This window comes from Pholis gunnellus (assembly GCF_910591455.1).
Source record: "Pholis gunnellus genome assembly, chromosome: 21".
In the NCBI taxonomy this organism is placed as follows: Eukaryota; Metazoa; Chordata; class Actinopteri; order Perciformes; family Pholidae; genus Pholis; species Pholis gunnellus.
Genome location: NC_136548.1, coordinates 9,164,297 through 9,180,095, shown reverse-complemented (window position 1 = coordinate 9,180,095; position 15,799 = coordinate 9,164,297). Strand labels below are relative to the sequence as shown.

General features: G+C 50.4%; 1 protein-coding gene across 1 annotated transcript in view; it reads right to left on the bottom strand.

Moving 5' to 3' along the window:
• capn15 (calpain 15) overlaps positions 1–15,464 on the bottom strand; it is a 32,750-nt gene extending 17,286 nt beyond the window's left edge. Inside the window, exons 1-2 of the mRNA XM_079182122.1 lie at positions 15,218–15,464; positions 354–2,010 (exon numbers count right to left, since the gene is read on the bottom strand). Coding sequence (XP_079038248.1) covers positions 354–1,988 — 1,635 coding nt within the window. The 5' untranslated portion in view covers positions 1,989–2,010; positions 15,218–15,464. The remainder of the gene's footprint in view (positions 1–353; positions 2,011–15,217) is intronic.
• Positions 15,465–15,799: the final 335 nt, after the last annotated feature.

Below are 15,799 nucleotides of genomic sequence, written 5' to 3'. Positions count from 1 at the left end.
ATCTGCAGCTCCTTTTCAAGATTCAACACGCTGGCCGTTTAAAACTCAGCCAACGAAGCGAGTGCAAACAGAGGCGATGACACAGCCTATTAGCATTTCTCTGGAATTAGAGAGATTGAGGGAGTGGGAACAATGCCAGAGTCGTAACAAAAAAGGAGGAATTACAATGAGGGAGCTGTGCTCTGAAAGGCAATGTGCGCCCCGTGACGCATCGCACATCGAAATGAGCAGATTGCTCGGGGGGGTCAAGGAAGCCTCAACAAAATGTAAAGAAATAACTTTTAAAAAAGGGATAAAGTAGCTTATAAGATCTCGCTATTGTGTTTGCCAGCTGCAACAGATTTCTCTCTTACCTCTCTGCAGAAGGTGACTATGTTCTCCAAAAGCTCCTTGGCCTCGCCCTCATCGTTTCGTCGACGGGCCTCCACATGCATGCTCTCCCGCCTCTTCAGAGGCTTCACCACCTTGCGCAGGGTGAGGTACTGCTGCGGTGTGTGGCACGCCGCGCAGTTCTTGGCCTTGATGTCATTGAGCAGCGTACACGCCGGGCAGCTCCACTGCCCCGCCTTCTCCTGAAGGCTCGACGAGATGGAGGAGGAAGAGGAGCTAGAAGAAGCAATAGCAGAGGAGGGGGGAGGGTAGCCCCGGGCCTGCTTCCTTGCTTTGTGACCCGAGGAGGACGAGGGCGTGCAGGAGCACGATGCGCCGGCAGTGCCGCAGTGTGCACAGCAGCGGGGCAGCGCCACCTGCTGCTCCTGAAAGCCATGCAGCTTGGAAGAGCCGCAGGCCGAGCACTTGGGTGCCCCCGTGGGGTTGCGCAGCGTGCACTTGGAGCAGGCCCACGTGCTAAAGTCCGGGCTGGAGGGGCTGGCTGGGGTGAATCGCACCGTCTCGCAGCCCACCAGGTCAATGAGGTCGGCGCCGGCCCGCGACGAGCGGCAGGTGTCGCACTTGGATGAAATCCCGGCGTTGGGCAACGAGCAGCCGGGGCACTTCCAGGTGGGGGCGGCTGAGGAGGCAACGGGGAGGTGGGGGGTCAGAGGGTGGTGCAGAGGAACATCTTCCTCCAAGATACTGAGGCGCTTGCTGGGGTAAGATGGTTCCTGGGGTTGGGCGTGTTTGGGCTTGGCCGGCCGCTGTGGGCCCGGCTGGGGTGGCACGCCGGCTGCTGACGGGGAGGTGGGGCTGGGGGTGTTGGCGCCCGGGTTTGGGGGTCGCCCCGGAGGGGGCACCTCTCTCCTGCTGCGAGGCACGGGGTTGTTTTGGAGGGAGGAGAAGGAAGCAAAGGGGGAGGAGAGGGACTGCGAGGAGACATGCGGAGGCTCTTGTGGATCACAGGGAGGGGCGGGAGGAGAGTCGTCCGTCAGGTCTATGAGGAGCGGGGCAGCCCCTGCAGTGTGAACGGGAAACCCCAGCACGGGAGTGCGCACCTCGGGTACCACCAGTGACTCGGGGGGGATTTTGGGCAAAGACAGTTTCCTGGGCCCACCGCAGGCCGAGCACGACAGCGCAACAGGCGTGTTGTGAAGTGTGCAGCGCGGGCAAGCCCAGCCCGAGTGCTGCGCATCCGGGCCGCACACCTCCCCGTTGCTCTCGGACCGTCGCAGCACCTCCTCCTTGGCTGGGTGCTGTCCTTGGGGCTCGAGCAGAACCGGCGGGGCGACGGCGGGTGCCGGGGGTGCCGAGGGTTCGGCCGGGGCAGGCGGGAGGCCGTTGGCAGTAGCAGCTATGGTGGTCGTAGGGGGCGTGTGCGTGGCCGCGGACGGCCCGAAGCCGCAAACGGTGCAGGCTCCAGATCCCTGAGGGTTGTTGAGCGTACAGCGGGGACAGGCCCAGCGGTGCTCCTCGGTGCTGCTCAGCCGGAGGATCTGGTTGAGGTCGGGCTTCTGGCGCGGTGCCTCGCAGATGGAGCAGCGAGGCGCTGCGCCGGCGTTCAGGAAGGTGCAGCGTCCACACGACCAGTCGCCGCCTCGCACCGTCGCTGCCATGGAGCCGGGAGAGTGAGAGTGGCTGGAAAACAGAACACAACGGCTCAAAAACAAAATTCAGCAACCACACGAGTCAGCAATACATTCTGCCATGTAACTGTAATCGCTGAGCAATAACACACTGTTCAATCATTCACTAATATGCTGTGCCAGGTTTAAAAAAGGAAGGCAGACGCCGACCTGAGGAAGCCAGAGAACGAATAAATGCTCCCAGTCAACTACGGGTGATTATCTCAAAAAGGAAGAGAGCACAGCGAAAAATATCGGAGACTGCAAGAGGAGGAGAGATGGGCAGAATTAGAAAAGAATAATAGAATGTGAGGGAAAGATTAGCCAGTGCAGGGGGAAAAATCAAATCTCCCTCCTGGGGGGCTCGGAGGGCAGTAAATCCATACACAATGGCCACATGATTAGAGTCAGGGAGACAAGCACATAGAGAGGAGGGGCTACAGGAGAGGAGGCTGAATACCAAGGACAGCGTTCCCTTCGGTCCTCCTGACTGACGGTTATTAGAATGGAAAAAACACGAGGGATCTCCTCCACTTCACATGGGCGCTTCTCTCCCCTTTGACTCAGTAAATGCAGGGTAGATGGGGGCAACGTGAGGGTCGTGTCAATCCTTTCCTCATGAATGAGGATCATTCTGGCAAATCATCCACACGCCTGGATTTAAAAGCAACCATCAACATATACTACAGGACGTCTGTGGTGCAGGAGGAACATGTGAGGAGAGGAGAATAAATCAAGCAGAAAGAAGCATTTTATCTATCGAGGCAGACTTCATTTCCTGCTCCTACACATAATGGATTGACTTGTATATGCAGTTCATTCTGTGGGCCTGCAGTTCAGTCAATCTGACTTATTGACAGTGGGTATATTTGGGCCACACAGTTGGATACCACCAGAGAGCAAAGGGGGGGGGGGGGGTATTGGAGAGGGACGGCCCCCGAGGGACAAGCCCATAAATGTCACCGTCACTCAAGCTGCTCATGCGTGAACGCCAACACGGAGATGGTGATGTGGGAATTGTCGGGCGGTGTGGCGCTGAGAGCTGGACTCCTGCGATTCTCTCCGCATTGATCGCCGGGGCAAAGATGTTGCCCGCAAAAAGAACGCGGGGGCTTGTGGACCTGGTCACATGTGTCCCTTGTTATTATATTTTAGTCGGAGAGACAGAACAAAGCCCGAATCTAAAGCTGCTAAGGTTGGTTTGTGACATTTTTTGGGGGTAAAATGTCTAGACTTCCTGCGGAACCAGCCTATTTCCCCCCCCCATGAAAAACATATTCTGATAATCCTTCATGTTTTCACATTAGGGCATGGCATGACTCACCGTCAATATGACGTTTTAATTCCACTGATGAAGTACGACTGCCGGTTGGCTGGCCTGTGTCCTGCTAATTGCCCTTAGTTCAACTCCATTAAACCATTTCAAACCAGGCGAATCCTCAGAACCCGGGGGAACCTCTTAGAACACCTCCCAGCACACTGTCCTCACCTCTCGTCATCATCGCTCCTCCCTAAGGTAAGGAGGTAAGGAGGAAGACGACAGCAGGGGCTCTCTGGGTGTCTTTGTGTGTGTGTGTGTGTGTGTGTGTCCTTGCCGCTGGCCGTGTGTATGCAGACATGTAGCTGCATCTATTTGTAGACGTAGCATAGTTGCTTCTTATAATGTCAAACTACATTTGAGCCTTAGAGAGTCTGTTTGTGTGTGTGTGTCCTCAGGCCCAGGGCAGCAGAAAGCAGAAGTCCCGATGCTTCATGTGAGGAGCCATTAGCACCGAATTCATTGTCCCGGGCTAAAGGGTTAGCACTCCAACACAAACCAGGACCCGCTGTGTGAGGAGGAAACTCAAGTCTGCCAACGACAACAATAAGTGAAACGAGGAAAACACAATATTCATCAAGTCACACAAACACTGGGAAACCAGCACCCGGCTCTTTGTTTTGCTTCGTCTTTCACCCCCCCCCCCTGATAGCTATGCAATATGAAGTGTTCATGACCTTAAACATTAGCAGTATCACTCACTGAGTAAAGATATTTCCTGAATATATTCCATCCATGCCCACACGACCATGTGCTGTGTCCTCATACAAACGACACATCTCCGGTTCAGCAGACTGTGGGTGAAGTAAGCGGCGGCCGCCATGCCAGCATTGATGGCACTCGTTCACACCGTGCTTGGCCCTCCAGAGGCCGGCCTATCCGAGGGCCGCAAAAACATCGCGACGACTAGGGCGGCGGCAGCAGCAAGTGTCAACACCTCGTGTCTGATGACAGGTTCTTCCCTGTGGCCATTTTCATAACTGTCAGGCCCTCTTTCGTCTCACGCGAGAGAACAAAGCCACGGTATCAACCGCACGGGTACACCGTCGGAGGAATTTGGTTCTCGGTGGGGTGCAGGGATCGCAACTTCATTAGCCGAGGAACGAGCTTTTCATTGGAGCGATCAGCCTCGCAATCATCTTATCTGAACTATCTCGTTATTATCCGTCGTAAGCACGACACATGTCACATGTAAGTTACACATGACAAACAACTACTGTACAACCGTTATTCTGTCGCTCAATTAAAAGGATGTATTATGCACACACACACACCTTTGTATGTACAGTACATGCCTGCGGCGGACGATGAACCCACTGCAGCCTGTGGTTCCTGAAGCCGACATAAAAGGATGCTTTGCGTGTACATGCTCCAGGAGTGTGTACAAACACACGCACACACACACACACACACACACTCAAACTCCTTTTGTCCTTGGCCCTGTGCTCAGTGGAGAGTGGAGCTGCTCTAAAAGTGCCCACTTCAGCTCCTCAGTTCCTCAGTGTTGCAGACCTGGGCGAGTAGCCAATAGCTTACAGCGTGGAGAGAGAGAGGGAGAGAGAGGGAGAGAGAGAGAGAGAGCTCACCTCTAGAAAACCCATCTTTTTTCAAATGAGGCCCTGAATGCAGCCCGCTGCCCATAAAGTACCTGCTCCTGGTCTAAATGAATTAAAGTAAGAGCATCGACAGCTTTTCAATGCATCGCTGGCTGTAAGGCAATCATGGAGCACTTCAGCAGACCATCACAAGGCACGAGAGCCCGACAACGCTCAGTGAAAACAAGCAAACAGGTAACAGAAAAAAAGTTTAAGTAACTGCCACAACTGAGGCACCAGCAAGGACATCTTTATAGAAAAGCAGGGATGCTCGCGTGCGCACGTGTGTGCGTGTGTGTGTGGGCCACCTACGACCGGCTACTTGGATTCATTCCTGAACGCGGTTGTGAGATCAAGTGAACCGAGTCTCGCCAGCTTCTCCCTGCGTCGCCGTGAGACATTTGGCCTCTGTGCGACAGTCATTAGCGCTGCCTTTCTGAGGGCTGGCCCCGAGCCCAGGGCCCCGAGGGTGGGGGGGGGGGGGGGGGGGGCGGTACCTCCATTGGCCACTGGAGGCAGAGTGCATCTGCGTTACACACTCAACACAAAAACAAACATCCACACAAACTGCAGAAGCTGTTGAATGTGTATATTTTTATATTCCGTCGCCATTTCCTGGATGATTAAACTTGACAATACGTCTGAAGCGCTTCAACATTTACATTCGACTGTCTCCTCCACGTCAGTTCTATTTTTGTTATGTCATCACCAGATGATGGTGCATCTGATGCACAGACGTGCCTTTGGTTCCCTTCTAAACTAAAAACACAAAGAACATGATTAATAATGAAAGAACACCAAAAAGGACAAAACATGACACGCTATTAATTCCTCCTCAACAATTCAAACACTTCGTTGGCCGTCTAATAAATGAATCCTGGCAAACACACAGAGTCAGTCTTCACAGACGTTACATAACACACGGCCGTCAGATGACGGTTCATCTGGTGACTGGCTACCTTCTGGAAATATTGAAGAACTAAAAGGGTATTTCCAAACCCTGACCGTAAACACGAGTAACCACACAGAACGCCTTAGAACTAATGAGTCCAATATTGTCTACTTGATTCTCTAGTCACGCTTTAGACTGATAACTGATGACTGAACACGTCTCATCTTACATGCTCGAGGATCTGAGAGCAACATACCGAGAGAACTTCCTGGTATGAGAGCACGCCTGACACATTTACTCCCAAACTGTACTGTGGATCTTGACCAAAGCTACACGCTAACCACATAAAAGGGTGTGTGTATTTGTACAACGTAAAGTATCCTCGTGGTAAATTCAACTTGCTAACTAGCTCAACTTGAATGCGGTTGCCTCTATGAAGGAGCTCCTACTTAATATTGTAACCAACCCATACAGTGTTGGATAGACTTCTGCACAGCAGACAAATAGTGTGAGAAAATGATTTCCACTCGCACAACAGATTGCTAACAGTTCAAAACCTTAAATAATTCCCCATTTTATTATTATAAACTGGTCAGTTTTAATAGCAATGATTAAAAGTTAAAACATCAAACATGCTAACGGCTTCACAAGGTTTAGATTGGATTATTCGATATTTGGGCTGCAAGATAAAGCAGTTTTAAGACACTCGTGTGGGGTGAACTGAGCCTAATGAATGATCAATAAAGTAATCAATACTGCAAATAATCAGATACTACCTTACCTTTACGCTTACTCTGTGAAAAAAATGTCCTCCAGTAATCCCTGCTTTACATAAAAGGTATTAAGGACAATATTATAATTGCTTATGAATCATTTTGCTACTTCTGTTGCTTCCTCCTAAAATTTCAGTCAGGAGTTATGCTGTATCTCGTCCGCTGTTACTATTGTTACTTTTTTATCCTGTGTCGTATGAAACATGATCTGTGGTTAATCAGATGTGTAACAACAACGTATTAGCGATTACTAAGAGGCGGTGTGAGGCTGGACAACTCAAGGTAGCCCAGCTGTGTTGAGCTCCAGATGAAGCCCCCCCCCCCCACACACACACACACACACACACACACACACACACACACACACACACACACACACACACACACACACACACACACACACAAAGCACGCTCCTACAACATGAGTCCCTCTTGTGACTCTTGTAACGTTTACAGGCGCGCTTGTGAGTGAACGCAGAGGAGATAGCTGGAGATACTGGAGCTCATGAAACGTTTATGTTAGAGAAATTCCATTTTTATGACTACAAACATCCCGAGCAGACAGACCGATGATGCTTCCTGTTTAACAGCTCGTTATTGGATGAGATGAGCTGTAAAAAAGTAAAAATAAAAAGGATAATGAATGTTGAAACATTGTGCTGCAGCTGAACACACCCAGAACTCTGACGGGGATCAGATCAGCGCCTTCACACATTCTTCACCACTTAAGTAATTGAATGCAGTCTGTTTGCGGCGGTCTGACTGGCAAAAAGGTTTTGTTTGTCACTTTCGTCGTGGGATTTTTATTTGCTCGTCAGATCACAAGACCTTTTTCCACTTAAAAGCAATTTTCCCCGAGCATGCTCACTCCTGCCTGTACTTCAGCGGGAATGAGCCGAAGGGCAAAATGGCGAAGACGTGAGAATGAACTGCAACAGTCTCGGTTCTACCTGCCAGGTAATATGCCACGGCATTAATATGACTAATTACTCCAGAATGAATTAGTTCCAGCTGACATGACGGAGCCAACTTATCCGAGGTGGAGTATCGAGAGCCCGGAGTCAAGACTCGCTGACGTCACATGAGGGGATTGGTGACGCCGAAGTCTTAGTCATAAGGGACGGAACGACAACATTATTGGGGAAGTTTTGACGCGAGTATCGACATTGAGCAGGATATTTTAGAATAGATTTATAAAATGTTATCGTGTCAGCACAAAGACCAGAGCAAATTAGACAAAAGGGTCTTTTGAAAAAGCGCCCTCAGGCCGATACTTCAAAACCTCGCTGAGGCTGTATCACGAGAAGCGTGTGATGCTGTAGAAACAAGGGTGTTGTAACAATGTTATGTGTCATGGAACTGCCACGCATGAGAATATCTGGGTCTGGTTACGCTTTTCATGACGGGAAGTTGACGTTTTTATGCAAGCCTGACCCAGAAGATCAAGGGCCTCGTAACCCCAAATAAGATATGAACCAACAATCTTTTCCTGCTGAATAAGAGACCGAATAATGCAAATGCCGGTCAAAAGAAAAGCTGAGAGAGGATAACAGAGGCTTCTGACCTCTGGCTGTGCCCTCGGTGAATATTTCACGACCGGGGCTCATTTTTGACGAGTGAATGTGTCAGCGGTGGAGACGCGGCTTCAGACATGTGAATCTTTAAACAGAGGAAACTGTCTGACTGGGTTTCAGCCCCGGAGCAAAGCGAGAGAGCGAGCAGGAAGCGCGAGCAGGAAGCTTCGAGAGCCGGGGAGGAAAGGGCAGAGGCTTATTATCCGAGGCTCCTGAGGGCACCCGGTACCTGGAGGGCAGGAAAACTGCTGACAGAGCGCTTGCTGCCTCCAGCTATAGAGGGGAAACTTCTCAGACAAGGCAGCGCAGAGTTGGAGCTTTACTTCCTGCTTCCAAGACACTAATTCAACCCTGGAAGGGCGGCCGGTTGCCTTTCCGGCTCACTCTTCCACCTGGTAATCAGCTGGTTACACCTTTTCCTCCAGAGGGGCAATTCTCCAGCACGTGTTGCTTCCTGTGTGAGAGGCTGCCAGGTTACCATGTGGGTGCTGTTATCTCGGGCCCAATGCAAATGGGTTACTGAACATATGCTACAGATTTCCATGGCAACAAGAGTGTGTGGGGAGGGGGTTTCAGTGCCAGTGGGCTTGTTTTTTTTCTTGCCGCATCGATTTTCCAAAGAGGGCGGCCCCACGGTGGGACAACGCCGGCGTGGGAGAATCTGTTCCGGAGGCTCGGGGACAGTCCCGTCTTCATCGGAGAGGACACGAGCACGGCCGGTGACCACGCTGGTAGAAACCAAGCGGGCCCCGTTTTAATACAATTTTTTTTTTTAAAAGGAGGAGAGCCAGTGGAACGGAGCTGCGATAAACACCACCATCCATCATGCTGGGGACAGTGGAGGCACCGGGACGGACTCTGCAGAGAGCAGGCAGCAACTTTAAAAAAAAAAAAAAAAAGGGCTCCGAAGGCCACACGTGCAGCGGGACACACAGCAGCATGATGGGGGCCCGGGATCAAACGGAGCGCCGTCACATTGTTAACTTAAAACATCGTGCTGCTATTAAAAGGGGGGCAGTGAAAAGAGATTCCAGAGTGATGACACACCTCTGCTGCACGTCTCTGTCTGCTGAGTGGGTTTGTTTGCTTGAGTGAAGCGTCCCCGTCGAGGTACTGAATCACTGCGCACAAAACACTTCCCCGAGTCAACGGGTCGCGGCTGGATGAAAACACATTTTGAAATTACCCAAGGACAAGACCGTTCATGCGGTCTCCGAGCTAAGAAAAACGGAAAACGTTTGGTCGGACAATATATTGGAGAATAAACTGGGAGAGGACGGCTGACGTTAAGCTGGGCCCACAGTGTTCTGTTGTTTCTATATTTCATGCTCCGTCACAGCTCAGCAAAGCTTGCCTAACATTGTTAGGCTCACACGGCCGTGTGTGTGTATATGTGCATAAGACTGCAAATGAGTGTGTGTGTGAAAGAGAGAGAGGGCATGTTCCAAGTGCTACTGCACGGTGTTTCTAAAACATCTATTGTCATGAGTGTGTGGTGTGTGTGTGTGTGTGTGTGTGTGTGTGTGTGTGCCCCTCTCCTCGGTGAGTGCTGTACATCTCTGTGTTTGTGTGCTCAGCTGACTGGAGTCTGATTGGTGATGGAGGCTTGTTGCTACAGAGATGCAAGGCCGCAATGGAAGAGTCTGCTGGATAACAAGAGACAACTTGACTGTATGACGCAAGGCTGCACCGACAGTACGAGCTACGCTGGAGTTTCATTCATGCGAGCGGTGTGAACCATGGCCGCCTGAAGAGGTAAACGCAGAGCAGCTGGAAGGACAACACACCGACGGCGGCGAGCAGGGATCAAGAAAGATGAAAGACTGGAGACCGATGCTGAATAAGTAATGACATCCATTGTGGGGAAATGTGATCGGGGCTCTCTGGAAATCAATAACTAACAACCGGGCCGCGATGCCCTGAGTGACTCAGCAACAACTTCGACACAGCTACAGGCGGTCGATACCGAAACTGCCCGTTCTTGTTCCGGGAGACGTGATGCAAAGAAGGAGAAGAAGAAGAAGAAGAAGGAGGAGGAAAACGCCTCCAAACGGGTTTTCAGTGAGGGCGGTTGAGAAGATCCTCCTTTGGAAGGAAGTCAGTCAAAACAGCCGGATGAGCCGCACGTTCCAACCTGAGCGTCTTACCGCTGATCTCCGTGTCGACAGTGACTCACAAGGCAGCGACCAGAACAATGGATCACTGCAGCGAGGTCCTTCTCGTAGTTACAGTGACTGAATACATATTTTTTTTAAAGAAGGTCGATACTGACGAGACGGCGCGTATGAATAGCACTTTGCCTCCACAAATAGTTTGCCTCACTCGAGTACACAGCTGCTGCTAGCTCAATAAACTGTTGGATTTTAGAGACCCTCTTAACAGGTTGTATTCTGAAAAAGAGCTTCCATTCACAGCAAAACAAACAGATTTGAGATCTTGCCTCAGTGAGACAATACCACAGTCTAGCCACATTCACCAAGATAGTGTAGCCACGATTTTAATCATTTCCAAAATGAATAAGTCTGAATCAAAGCTGGTTTTGAATACTGGTAACAATGACAGCAGAAGTCATCTTCTAATTACCCGTGTGCTGGTTTTCATTGGGCTCACAGAGGTCAGGTCACTCTATCTGTCCAGTCAATCAGCAGCGCATGGGCAGCACATACTGTACAGCTGTGCTGGGGGAGGAGCCAACGGGGTCAGATTTTGGTTCACAAATCCGGCTTAGCCAGATTTTGGGTGCTTCATATGAAGAAATAAAAAAACACCAAAATATCGGCTTTGATTGGATAAGCTCTGATGAAACAGGGATTTGATCCTTCGCTGTGAGGTTATTGAATCCACAGTAAAGCTTTCTAAAAGCCCGTGAAATAAAAAGCAGTGGATTTAAAAAAAAAAAAAGAACAACGCTCATACTGAAGCTTAGACAGCAATGGCAGTCTGTACGCTTATGCTCACAAATGGCAGCATTCAACACCTGGTGTCATCTCCTCAGCTGAGTAAACGTGTTGGCACCCGGCTCTTACCTGCGCTCCCGGTGAGACAGCGGGTGCTGCTGCTGCTGCTGCTGACGGCTGATGAAGGTGGTGCCCCACACCGGGCTGCTGTGGCTGGTCCTGAGCCAGCCCACCGGGGGGGACGACGGGTACGGGGTGCTGCGGAAGCCGTGGTCCGACTCGGTCTCCGCAGTGAGAGACGAGGCCGAGCTCCCCATCGCCGCTGCAACAGGAAGTCGCCCTCTAAATGTTTGTTTCGCTTTTCCTTCGAGCACCCAGGCGGACGAGGGATCCACACTTGCGTCCGGCGAGACAAACTGAGACTGAAAGGGGTCGTCCGGGCCACAACTGGGATCATGCGTTTTGTGTTTGTTGTAAACTTCCTGTTGACTACTTTATACTTCAAATAGGAAGCGTTTCCCTCCTGAGAGAGACCTCAGAGAGACCTCTGAGAGCACTAGAACAAGATAAAAACACCGTTTTCTCGCAGCAAAGGCTCGTAATTCTCTCTCTCGTAGACTTTAAGCTCGTAACACTCTGCACCACCTCTTCCACGCTGCCACTCAGAATTCCTCTGGTGCTCCTCCTGACACACATCCCCAGTCTGTGCAGTCTCATGCCGGCTCCATCTTTCCTTTGCTTGGAAGAAGAAGAAAAAAATCAATCGATCGGCCAAAGCAGGAAAAGGTGCGGCACGGACGTCAACGTGTTCATGGTCTGTCAGAATCCCAGCAGCCAAACATCGTTAGAAAACAACATCCAGGACCGCACAATAGCGTCACGGTCCATAAAGACAGTGATCGATGGGTCGTGCAGGAATAGAAGTCGTACAAAATATAGCCACAGAGTTATTTACAATGTGGGCAACGGTGGAAATCAATGCATTGCATTTGCTGGGGAAGCATGCTCCAAGTCTCACCTTTCAGACCTCCAGTGGGACTAACAGCTGCTGTGGAAGTGTACCAGTGAAACACCCAGCAGGATAAAAACTCATGCTGGGGAGGGCTTTCTCACGAGTTACACCACTTCTGGTATTTGCAGAATGTTTCTCCACCTCACATGAACGTCAGAATTGAACCGAGGATGCACAGAGCTGCTCTTTAAACCCTCAGCTGTCGCCACAGCGTGAAAGTGTTTACAGCTCAACTTCAAAATTCTGTGTAAAATCCGAAAGAAATCCCGGAGAGAAGGGATGTACCGTTATTAGGCAGCGGTGCTCTGCCAAAGCGAGAGAGGACCGGGAGATGATCCCGGTTTCCGCTGTCTGTCTGAGAGAGAGAGAGGGGGGGGGGAGAGCGAGAAAGAGAGGCGGCTTAATTTCGGTCTGATCCCACCGGCGAGGCCGGGCAGTCTAGTTCATCAACTCGCGCTCAGATTTGCGTGGACCTGTCAGCCTGTCACGGCTCTTAGTGTCTCTGCGGGAAACGAGTATCCCAGCATTCACGTTTTTACGAGTATCGATAGCTATGGAACCCTGAGCCAAAAGTCTAAGGAGGAAGATATACCCGTGGTTTTTTGTATTGTTATTGTTGCTTTATTTCACATGTAGCCGATTCCCATCGATCCGACGCAGTGAGCTCGTGGGCTTCAAAGACCGCATGTTAAACGATTAATCACTGACAACGCATATACTTTCAATTAAGCTCATTAACAGCACTGCAAAGCATTAGCCTGTGTCCGTGGCCGCTCCCACACAGCGGTCCAGAGGCGACAAGTGCAGCCCGAAGAAACGTCCAAATAGCCGAGGAAGTCTCGTCCAGGAAGCAGCCCAATTCACCATCTTCCGCCGGGTCCTTCACAGCCTGCGTTCATCTCACGTATTCCTGCATTTTTGGGGGGCTGTGGGTGCCGAGCCTCGTTGCCTCATATTAGGAGACATCCTCGCGCCAGTCCCGCTGTCGCCTGCTCGTAGTCTTGCAAAGCTGCTCCATCCTCACAACGCCAGTGTGTGATGGTTTCATTTCGGGCATTGTTGTGGTCCCGTTACATGTTCTTATCCTCACCCCCTACCCCCCCTTACCCCGTTCTGTATTTCGTCCACGGGGGGGCTTTAATTCTCCCTCGCTGGTAAAACGTGAGCGCAGTGGACGAGGATGCGATCTCCTCCTATAACAGCGGATTACTGGAGTGTCGGCGGCGCGCAGGCGCACTGGCCCCGGCGAGCAAAGAGGAAAAAGCTGGCAGGCTGCGTTCAAGGGATTTAGGTAAAATCACAACCAGAGTGGCAGAGATCTCACTCATTAATGTGAATGAGGTCTCCAGTCAGTGCGATGACAGGATGCGGCATGCTCATTCCGGGAAAACGCATCACATGTCAACCTTACACAGCTGTCTAACGGCCTACATGTCCATCTGTTTTTTGTTTTGTTTTCAATTGGCTCTCTTTGAGAAGAGCCTCAGCTTTCATAGTCAATGCCAGGAGGAGGAAGTGAAAGGGTTAACTGGAAGACAGTGGTGACTGCAACACCCATCATTGCTCAACTGTCCCCTCACATTACTGAGATAAGCCCTCAAACTTTCCCTCTCCTCTCCTCTTCCACTTCATATCCCTCTGCTGACCTCTTTTCTGATCCCTCGTTCTCTCTCTGAAATGTCACCATCAGAACCAAAGCACATAGAGCACAGCAGGCCTAACGCATGGCATGGAAATACCCATATACTACAAACATTTTTAAAGCATGTTTTGTTGCATGTGAGTTAACCATTAACTGTGAACTATACCAATGCAGTTCAAGCAGGCCGGCTGCGTGGCGTCATCTGTCTGGAACTCCTGCTTGGTTTCACAGAAAGGGTGTGTTCTTCAAGCACGACTCCCGCTTCTGTTCCCTAACTGGTTTGTCTGGCAAAATTGACTTTGCAATGAAATTCAAAGAGAACAGCGTCAACTAAGAAACGCAAGCTGTTGACAGACAAGTCCAAACCCGGGTCCAGAGGGCACGGCTGTTGCTGTCAAGAATGCCTGCGTCACACGGAAAAGCTGGGCAACAAACAGCTCACTTGTATAACCTAAACTCCACTCAATGACAACAAGGAAGTCCAGGTTGTGCAATCACATTTGGGCTGTTTCAATTCAGCCTAACCATGTAACAGCACGCTCACAATTACAAAGCGTATTTAAAAAGGACACAATAACAAAAAGCAGCTTGCACAGATTGCAGACACGGGACAGCAGAAGCTACACTGAAACAAATTGCACATAAACCACCCCGGAAGTCAGAGGACTGCAACCCTTTTGTCAGGGGTGCACCTGTCCAGAGGCCACCTGTCCCACTATAAGTCAGCACCCAGAGACACAGCAGCTGACACAGTCAGTGCCAGAGAGAGGGAGAGACAGAGAAAGAGAGAGAGACAGAGAGACAGACAGAGAGAGAGAGAGAGAGAGAGAGAGAGAGAGAGATTAGATTTTCTTTCTATTCTCCAGAGAGAGAGAGGGAGAAGAAGGGTAAGGGAGGATGTGAGCTGATTTCATGGTACATTGTAAGTTGTCATTTCTACACCACCCCAAAAATGCCCTGAACACTCACGATGAGACTCTCCACCAAATCATGGGAACACATTACATTATATTCTGATGTTGATTCTTCCCCTGGATACGCTATGAGTTCAGGCCTCACAGGTCACACATCATCCACCCTGCTGATGTGTCTCTAGCATCTCCAGATACCAAGTTCATCTACCTGACCTCTGACCTTCCCACATCCCCCTAAACAGACATGTAGAAGAACCCATGCCCATGTTGTTGTTGTTGTTACCCTGTTATGTGCAGCCAAGCGGCGGGAATAACGCCATCTCCACTGTTGGAGAGCGAAACCACGTTTTAATTACGAGGCACTGTAACATAATCGATCTATTTGTGGCCGAACTGTAAGCCCGTGAGCCCTGTCACCGGCATTAACGTTACCCCACACGAAAACTCTCTCCGCGATCCCATTGAGACGGGCGGCGCGAGCCGAGGACGCAGGAGGAACCTTGTAAACAAAGACACTCTTATTCAGCCGTTTGGTCGACGTTGTCGACGCTGCCCGACAGTCGTGCACTCCGTGAAGTCCACTTACACGTCGGCTAGTCTTACCTCAAGTCGGTCGAAGGGGGAATTATTCCTGGTTTTCGCTCGTCTGGTGCGTTAACTTTTCACAGCCATGGAGACGATAAGTTCTTTCCCCGGGTCGTACTTCAGCCGCCGTAACCTCTCCCGGCTTTAGCTCCGCGCTCGCCGCCGCATGTTTCAGACATTTGTGACAAACGCGTACATGTAAGGCGACAGTTTTTTTTATTTTGCACTCAGTCAGGTATTCGCGAGACTGATGCGACCGCGTCGGTTTTACCTCAAACAGCCCAGGAAGGAAGGGGAATCTCCAAGGAGCAAGGAGAGCACCGCACGTACGTCAAATGCGTAACATGCGGTCGTTGATGCCGGCAAGCGCACGTAAACGTACGTAAAGTTCAATCGAGAATACGGAAGTAGGAGACTCAATTTCCCATAATCAACACGGGCATTTTCAACAAGGATATCCGGGTTCGAGTGTCGTCACGTTTGACCAACATAAACAACCAAATATATATATATAATTATAAATGTATATATTATACCTAAAAAACATTCTTTAAATGTGTGATTTCCCCTTCCTTTAGTAAGCATATATTGTACATATAC